The sequence below is a fragment of the Triticum aestivum genome, chromosome 7D, assembly GCF_018294505.1.
Source record: "Triticum aestivum cultivar Chinese Spring chromosome 7D, IWGSC CS RefSeq v2.1, whole genome shotgun sequence".
Lineage (NCBI taxonomy): Eukaryota > Viridiplantae > Streptophyta > Magnoliopsida > Poales > Poaceae > Triticum > Triticum aestivum.
In genome coordinates this window covers 536,443,615-536,453,701 of record NC_057814.1, presented here as the reverse complement: position 1 = coordinate 536,453,701, position 10,087 = coordinate 536,443,615, and the positions used below count along the sequence as shown (strand labels likewise).

Here is a 10,087-nt window from a genome sequence, read left to right as displayed (position 1 = left end):
TAGGCTCGGGTTTTGCAAATGTAGTAATTTCCAATGTTCTTTATTAACTGACCAATTCTTTTCTTTTACTTAAATAAAATTAAAGAGCAAAATTAAAGAGTGTATATTTAAGGCTTTGTAGTTCCTAGCCTTGTGAATAAAGCCCAGAAATAGTGTGCTAAATGGACTAGAAAGATTTGATTTCGTTTCGAGTTTCCAGGCTAGAGGAAGGCTAATGGAGAAGACATGCAAAGGTCCAAAGCCGCAAACAAAATCGTTAGGACTCGCACAATGCAAAGTAGGAGTATTTAGGAAGGCACTTAGTAAAATAAACTATGTCTTCTAACACACTAGGGGGTTATTCTTTATATGAACTAGAAAATACCCCGCGCGTTGCTACGGAAACCAATTGCAATATATTTCAGTGATTTGATTGTATGAAGTTTCCATAGTTGAATTAATAATATATGAACTAAAGCTAAAAATAAATATTATATATTGTACGCCCTCCGTCTCAAAATAAGTGCCTCAACATATTTTGGGACGGAGGGAGTATTTGATTATTGTGTAGTCAGAAAATATTTTGAATATAAGTGGCATAACCTAATGGATAACTTTTTTCATGCATTTTGAGTGGATCTTTGATGAGGTGGCATGTGTGGTGAGGTGAAAGGTGTGCATGAGATCAACTAATAATGAATTTTTTTTGCATGTATGTAGTGGTGGGCCTTTGATGAGGTGGCATGTGTGCATGTTGAGATAAATAAAATAATGAAGATCAACTTTTTATGTATATAGGATGTGCCTAATTACACGTCTACCATTTGAATATAGACAGGGCAGGCTTAAAAAACCAATTTATTTTTGAAGCATCTCTTCTAATCACCTTGCATTGTACAAGGCGGGAGGAGGTGCTCATGTGTTCCTGTAGTCGGCCGTGGCAGCTTGCACCAGCTGCACTTGTAGCCGGTGTGTGGTACTCAGCGACGGAGCACTACGTGTGAACAGCGCCGCGAATGTCAAACTCAGCGACGGCTATCTCAAATAAGAACACCTTGGTTGGTTGTGCATGAGTCCCATGCCCATAATTTAGTAGTGGATCGTGTAATCCGATGAAGACTCTCCACAATAAAAGGAGACATGTGCAGCTATACCTGGCCAAACATCGGGCCGGGCCAAACAAAGCCCGTTGCAAAAAACCTGGGCCTGAGCCCGGCCTGGCCCGGCCGTCGGGCCTAGATTTCAGGCCCAAGCCCGGCCCATCAGTCAAAAAGCCCGACAGGCCTCGGGCCACGGGCCGGGCCTCTTCGTTAAATGGCAAATATGGTGGGCCTGAGCCCGGCCCGGCCCGGCCATCGGGCCTAAAAATCAGGCCCAAGCCCGGCCCATGGGTAAGGTCGGGTTGGGCCGGGCTGTCCGGGCCGGGTTGCCCATGGCCAGGTCTATGTGCAGCGCCTTGCAAGAAATATAACAATTCAGATTCCTTGTCACGCCAACAGAAAAAGGTCCCACCTTGCTTCAGAAGGTAGCCTGTTGTGACATGTCAACATGTCGTGGGATTTAGTTTCATTAAGTTTTATAAAGAATGTACTAATTTCTAAACATTTGTGGTCATAATTTGGGATGGCAAAGCAAGGGTTGTTCGGGTAGGAATAATGTTCTCCATCGTCCTATTTCGATTTTGTTTGTGTGTTTTCGACGGCAGAGGGCATTTGAAGTGTGTCTTCGACAGGTCTTCCCAAAATCGGTTGGTTTAGGTTTTTGATGGATCTGTTTGGATTCGGCCGGTTCATGTGATCTTCGTAATTTCCACACACCCTTCTCGACGTTCAAAAGACCGGCGACGTGCTTCGTAGATTGCGGCCGTCAGCTTCTCCTTGCCTTGTAGGTTTTAAAAAGTTTGCTTCGCGGAGATGGAGGCCTAGAGGCGCATTGAGATTTGCTCAAGACACGTCGCGGATGGATGCATGAGTAAAAAGATTTCAGCACCCTGGAATTTTGAATGTGTTTCTATTTTTCTATAAGTTGTGTCTATAATGATCTGTCATACTCCCTTCGTTTAGAAGCAAGTGGCGATGTTTTAGTCTGAATACATAATAGTGTCTGAGGCCTTCACAAAAATGAGTCTCCAAAACATAGCTTTGACTACTAGCTTCGAGTACTATTTAGAGTCTCCTGTGCTGCACGCCGAACTGCACAAAGAAGCGATGGCGGCCGTGGTTGCGCTTCTGCCTTGGCTAGCATGGCTTGCCGTCGCTTTCCTCTCTTTCTACCTTCTCAACCTCCTCGCGCACGCGCGCTCCGGCCTACCGCCGGCCCCCCGCCCACTGCCGCTCATCGGCAGCCTCCACCTCCTCAGCGACAAGCCGCACCGCTCACTCGCCCGCCTAGCCAAGATCCACGGCCCGCTCATGTCCATCCGCCTCGGCGTGGTCACCACGGTGGTCGTCTCCTCCCCTGCCATGGCCCGGGAGTTCCTCCAGAGGCATGACTTGTCGGACTTGTCGGACTTCTTCCCGGTGCTCGCGCCGGCCGACCTGCAGGGCATGCGTCGGCGGCTGGCGCGGCTGTTCGCGCGGCTGCATGCCGTGTTCGACGCCGAGGTGGACCAGAGGCTGCACGGCCGCGACGCCGGCCAGCCCAGGAAGAACGACTTCCTGGACGTGCTGCTCGACGTGGCAGCGCGTGAGGATGGCAAGAACCTGCTCGACTGACCTTGCTAGAGGGTTTTCCTGCAGAATTCTATCAGAATTTTTGGGATATCATCAAGACCGACCTTTTGGATTTGTTCAATTGTCTTCATGCCGACCGACTAGACCTATTTAGACTTAATTTTGACGAGATTGTCTTGTTGCCCAAGATTAAGGAGGCCGAACGGATCCAACAGTTCAGACCCATATGCCTCCTTAATGTTAGCTTCAAGATTTTCACCAAAGTGGCCACAAATAGGTTAAACTCGGTAGCTGATCATGTTGTTCGGCCATCTCAAACGGCGTTCATGCAAGGAAGGAATATACTCGATGGCGTAGTAATTTTGCATGAGACCGTTCACGAGATGCACCGGAAAAACATGAGTGGAGTAGTATTCAAAATTGACTTTGAAAAAGCCTATGACAAGGTCAAATGGTCTTTCCTCCAACAAGCCTTAAGAATGAAAGGTTTCTCCGATAAATGGCGTCAGTGGATCCAAAATTTTGTAACTGGAGGTAGTGTGGCCATCAAAGTCAATGATGATGTAGGCCATTACTTTCAGACAAAAATATGACTACGACAGGGTGACTCCATGTCTCCAATGTTATTTAACATTGTTGCTGACATGTTGGCTATTCTGATTGAGCGTGCTAAGCAGGACGGCCAGATAGAAGGAGTAGTGCCACATCTTGTGGATGGTGGCCTATCTATTCTGCAATACACCGATGACACAATTCTTTCTATGGAACATGACCTAGACAAGGCTCGAAACCTAAAACTCTTGCTCTCAGCGTTTGAGCAAATGTCGGGTCTCAAAATTGACTTCCATAAAAGTGAACTTTTCTGCTTTGGAGAAGCCGTTGAGGCGGCTGCCGATTATGCTGACCTCTTTGGTTGCGCACATGGCCAATTCCCGATTAAATATTTGGGAATACCGATCCACTATCGGCGTCTCACCATTACAGAGTGGAAGCATGTAGAGGAGCGTCTAGAGAAACGATTGAGCAGTTGGAAAGGCAAGCTGCTCTCAGTTGGAGGACGGCTGGTTTTGATTAACTCCGTTCTCACAAATATGGTTCTCTATATGCTTTCTTTCTTCCAACTCCCAAAAGGGCTCCTGCAAAGATTGGATTATTTTAGATCCAGATTTTTTTGGCAAGGAGATGGAGAAAAGAAAAAATATCGATTGGCCAAATGGAGCATGGTTTGTAGGCCAAAAGACCAAGGCGGCCTTGGAATTCGTGACCTATATGTCAAGAATGAGGCCTTGCTCAGTAAATGGTTGTTCAAACTTCTTACTGAGGATGGTGTTTGGCAAACCATGTTGCGCAACAAGTATCTAGGCCAAAAGGCGGTGTCCCAGGCATATTGGAAACCTGGTGACTCGCACTTCTGGGCTGGCCTAATGGCGGCAAAAAAACATCTCTTTCGCTTTGGGTCTTTGGCGATAAAAGACGGGTCGGAGATTCGATTCTGGGAAGACATCTGGCTAGGCAATGCCAGTCTCAGAGAACAATATCCAGCCTTATATAACATTGCTCGCGATAAGAACAACACTATTGCGCACGTGCTCAGTTCATCCCCGCCGAACATTTCGTTTAGGCGGGATTTGATTGGCCCCAGACTTCTGTCATGGCATAATCTTTTGTCCCGGTTGGATTCGATTAACCTGACACAAGGTCGGGATGTGTTTCGCTGGAACCTTACTACATCAGGGTCTTTTACAGTAGACTCTATGTACCGTGCGCTCACACATTCTGAGGTACCAGTGAGTAATAACAAGAAAATTTGGAAGTCCAAGATTCCACTAAAAGTGAAAATTTTCATGTGGTATCTTCGTAAGGGAGTTGTGTTGACCAAAGACAACCTCGCACGACGCAACTGGCCAGGGAGTAAGAAGTGTTGTTATTGTACTCATGACGAGACAATCAAACACCTTTTTTTCAATGCAAGTTTGCACGTTCTACGTGGTCAATCATCCAAATAGCGTCAAATTTATATCCGCCCACAAGTGTTGCCAATATATTTGGTCACTGGTTGGACGATATTCCAAATAGGTTTAAAACGCTTATAAGGGTGGGAGCGTACGCCTTAATTTGGTCGCTCTGGCTATGTATAAACGATTTGGTTTTTAATGGAAAAAATGCTTCTCCTCTGCAGATTATTTTCCGTTGTACGCAATCGCTTCATACGTGGTCTATGCTGCAACGATCGGAGCACCAATCGCTGTTCAAGGCGGTGTGTACGCGGTTGAAGCAGGTGGCTACGGAGGTTTTTTCCCAATATGGGTGGCAGCATAACCTCCGGATCGATCCACCACCACCTTCGACATAGGCATAGTGTCGGTCTATAGGACTTTACTGTTGCCGATATGTCGGTTTATATTTCATGTTTTTTGTCAGACTTTTGGATTTGGCTGTGTGCATTTCAGTTATGCAGAGGCCGGGTGTTACTCATAATGTTTTGTATCCCCTTGATGCTACATTCTGAGATAATAAAATCGCCCTTTATCGAAAAAGAACCTGCTCGACCGTGAGACCCTACGCTCACACTTCACGGTAATCACACAACTTTCTTTCTTACTCTTTGATTGATTCCATAGACCGCACATGAGCCTGCCAGGGATCAAAGCACATGGCCATCCTTGCTGACTGAGCCTCTCCTGGGGATCAAACAAATAGTGGCACATGGCCAGGCAAAATGTGGCATCCAGATAGGAACTATAACGTGGAACAAATTTCATATCCAACTTTGACTTTTAGACCAGGAAATGAAAATTGGAACTTGATATAGATTGAAGAGTTACCAATTTGCTTCTATTCATAGTCGATTTTTTTCTGATTCTTATTTCCCTATGCTTAGACCAAATTTTATGTCTCTAACGATAATTATTATCGGTAGAAACAACAATAGTTATGATGACATCCACTATAGTATGCTACTGGAAACACGAACACATATAACTTCAATCTTACGATTTGAATACTCAGTTCCATGATTATGTCTCCAAAATTCATGTAGGATAATGTCGGCATGGGAATTTTATAGGAATCATGTGACATGTCAAGTTATTCACCATATATAGCTCTCCTGTAGATTTCACGCAAAAGAAAAGCTCTCCTATAGATTGCACTTCACCAACGGTGAGTGCAAAAGGAAATATTGGTCAAGAAAAATTGCTCCTTCTACTATAATGCAATGAGATGAATATCGAATCTCATGTTGCATATCAATGAATTATTGCATATATCATGCATCCATACATTACCGCAGTGTGCAGTTCAAAACGGTTTTGATTATTTTATAACACATTTAGCAAATAATCCCTTGTACTTTGCATGACGCTTAATTAGTTTATCTTAATTAATAGCTACATTTAACAGACTATATTCATGTAATATTATATTTGCATGTTAGGATTTGTTTGCTGCCGGTAGTGACACAAGCTCTAACACAGTGGAATGGGCAATGACTGAGCTTCTTCAAAACCCATCATCAATGGCTAAGGTTTGTGACGAGCTTGCACAAGTTATCGGCTCAAGAAGGAACATTGAAGAAGCTGATATTGTCCGGTTGCCCTATCTCCAAGCTGTCATAAAAGAAACTTTTCGACTCCACCCTCCTGCCCCACTACTGTTGCCACGCCAACCAGAGATGACTGTCAAAATAGCAGGTTGCACAATACCTAAAGGTTCACGTGTGTTCATAAACGTATGGGCGATAGGTCGAGATAAAGATGTATGGACTGAACCTGAGAAGTTTATGCCCGAGAGGTTCTTGGGTTCAACGATTGACTTTAGGGGTGTGGATTTTGAGCTCCTTCCATTTGGTGCTAGGCGTCGGATTTGCCCAGGAATGGCATTGGCAATTAGGATGGTGCATGTGATGCTCGCTTCATTGTTAAATCAGTTTAAGTGGAGTCTCCCTGTTGAGCTGGAACGTGATGGGATTGATATGGATGATCAGTTTGACCTGACGCTAGCGAAGGTTGTGCCCCTTTGTATTATAGCACCACCCATTTGAGCCAATGGCAAAATGCGGCATTGTTAACAATGGTTTAGATGTTGCTGATGTCTAATAATTTAAATGTATCAGCATTGTAATTTAGACCATTATTCATGTGCAAATCCTCATATTCTCTCATACTACAAACATTTTGTACCTTCATTAGTCAATGATATTTGCCAAAATATGAACAAGCACAAGTTTCAAAATTTTGATATTCAAATCTAATACGAAAAACCACGGTGGCAAATTAGAAGCATTGACAAGCCAATTTTGGATCTTAACAATATAAACCAAATTTCTACATTTTAGCGTACAAGGAACGAACAAATCATATTAAAAAATTCAAAATCTTTGACCTAGAAATATATGAACAAAAAAATTTGGATCCACATCATAATAGATTAGGTGGTCAACAAGGCTATAGTGCTTTCCGTTTGTGATTGTGATGCTAAGCAAATATATATTAGATGGTCAACAAGGCTATAGTGCTTCGGATGGTGACAGTGACGTCTAGGGATGAATACAAAACTTTCCACCCCCCCAAAAGGGAAACAGAGAGAAAAATATGGAGGCAAAAAAAGGAACATTGCAAAAATGAAAATGGATTTTCCTTACGTAGAAATCGTAAAGACATGGCATATTCCATTTCCATGAATAGGAAATGTTCCATTTTTTCCATGGCTATATTATGACCCAATTCTGTACTCAATAAAACCCATACTACGACCAAAAGGACAACACTAATACCTAACATAGTCACTAAGTCGAGGAGCCTCCATGTGGTGCGGTTGGTTTAGGAGTTATGACACCGGCTTAGGAGTCATCGAAAGATGTTCTAGTCATATTATTTGAAATAGTTTGCTAGTTTTATTGTGATTTTTTCAATTGTTCAAGGTTTTTTTGTTCCCACAAACATCCGATTTTGTATCCGCTATGCACTGTATTCTCTTTGTATTCGTTTTTGGTAGTATCTGTATCCATATTGATTTTTGGTATTCACTCCTGTTTGTAAGAAAAATATGAAAATAAATGTGGCATCACTTAGTTTCATTCATTTCCACTCCATTTTATTAGGCGGTCAACTAGGCTACAATGCTTTGTGATGGTGATGTTATGTCAAGATAATATATTAGGGAGTGAGCTCCAATGGAATGCTTTCGGATGGTGATGGATAGAGATACACAATGTTAAAGTGCTCCTTCAAATAAGTGACTAAACCAAGTAACCACACCTAAGGAAAAAGAAGAAGAAGAATAAAGTGAATGCCATCATGAACTGACTACATATTGCAAAAGGCCAATACCTCGGCCACTTAAGATTCTCCAAGTTTCATCACATGCAAGCCTGGCCATGTCTTTTGGTTCTCGTTGTAACTGTGAACGGCAATACGATCGCATGATCTAAAAAACTCATGGTTTAACTTTTAATCGTTTTTAAGACTTTGTAGCAATGCAATGACATTGTGATAGGACCCAAATAAAACCTACAGCCACGGTTTCACACTCAATCTTAACCATCATTATGCTTGTGTTTTATAGAAGTTAAGTTTATTATTGAAACCATGATAATTGCGAAAAAAAATATTTCCTAATTGATGAGTGATACCTTTTGCCATTAATGACTAGTGAATGCAAGAAATTTCAAAATCCTTTGTTTAATGTGTTTCCACAGGAAATGGACCCAAGCATAAAAGAAAATCATTACATGGAAGGAAACACCAAGTGTGGGAGCAAAGCCAAGCCAAGCAAAATGGGGCCGCCAGGGAGGCAATAGAGCAAAGGATGGTGCCTTGTAAGAGCGCACCCACTCGTACCAAAAGTCGTACACACTGCTACCTCTTGAGCACTGCGTTGGTTTTCCCTTAAAAAGGAAAGGGTGATGCAGCAAAGTAGCGTAAGTATTTCCCTCAGTTTTTGAAAACCAAGGTATCAATCCAGTAGGAGGCTACACGCAAATCCCTCGTACCTACACAAACAAATAAGAACCTTGCAATCAACGCGATAAAGGGGTTGTAAATCCCTTCACGGCCACTTGCAAAAGCGAGATCTGATAGAGATAATAATAAGATAAATATTTTTGGTATTTTTATGATATAGATTGGAAAGTAAAGATTGCAAAATAAAATAGATCGGAAACTTATATGATGGAAAATAGACCCGGGGGCCATAGGTTTCACTAGTGGCTTCTCTCAAGATAGCATAAGTATTACGGTGGGTGAATAAATTACTGTCAAGCAATTGATAGAAAAGTGCATAGTTATGAGAATATCTAGGCATGATCATGTATATAGGCATCACGTCCGCGACAAGTAGATCGAAACGATTCTGCATCTACTACTACTACTCCACACATCGACCGCTATCCAGCATGCATCTAGAGTATTAAGTTCCTAAGAACAAAGTAATGCATTAGGCAAGATGACATGATGTAGAGGGATAAACTCAAGCAATATGATATAAACCCCATCTTTTTATCCTTGATGGCAACAATACAATACGTGCCTTGCTTGCCCCTGCAATCACTGGGAAAGGACACCGCAAGATTGAACCCAAAGCTAAGCACCTCTCCCATTGCAAGAAAGATCAATCTAGTAGGCCAAACCAAACTGATATTTCGAAGAGACTTGCAAAGATAACCGATCATACATAAAAGAATTCAGAGGAGATTCAAATATTGTTCATAGATAAACTTGATCATAAACCCACAATTCATCTCGATAAACACACCGCAAAAAGAATTACATCGAATAGATCTCCAAGAAGATCGAGGAGAACATTGTATTGAGATCCAAAAAGAGAGAAGAAGACATCTAGCTAATAACTATGGACCCGAAGGTCTGTGGTAAACTACTCACACTTCATCGGAGAGACTATGGTGTTGATGTAGAATCCCTCCATGATCGATTCCCCCTCCGGCGGAGCACCGAAAAAGGCCCCTAGATGGGATCTCACGGGTACAAAAGGTTGCGGTGGTGGAAATAGGGTTTCGTGGTGCTCCTGGATGTTTTCAGGGTATATGAGTATATATATAGGCGAAGGAAGTCGGTCAGGGGAGCCACGAGGGGCCCACGAGGGTGGGAAGCGCGCCTACCTGCCTCGTGGCCGCCTTGTTTGTTTCTTGACGTCCACTCCAAATCTCCTGGATTGCGTTTGTTCCAAAAATAACTCTGCCGAAGGTTTCATTCCGTTTGGACTCCGTTTGATATTCCTTTTCTGCGGAACACTGAAATAGGCAAAAAAACAACAATTTAGGCTGGGCCTTTGGTTAATAGGTTAGTCCCAAAAATAATATAAAAGTGTATAGTAAAGCCCATTAAACATCCAAAACAGGTAATATAATAGCATGGAACAATCAAAATTATAGATACGTTGGAGACGTATCAAGCATTCCCAAGCTTAATTCCTGCTCG

At 42.7% G+C, this 10,087-nt stretch overlaps 1 protein-coding gene across 1 annotated transcript; it reads left to right on the top strand.

Moving 5' to 3' along the window:
* The first annotated feature begins 2,186 nt into the window (after positions 1-2,186).
* On the top strand, positions 2,187-6,693 carry LOC123171251 (geraniol 8-hydroxylase-like). The gene is given in 3 exon segments (XM_044588833.1): positions 2,187-2,705; positions 5,190-5,228; positions 6,088-6,693. Coding segments are annotated over 3 exon segments (1,164 nt in total).
* Positions 6,694-10,087: the final 3,394 nt, after the last annotated feature.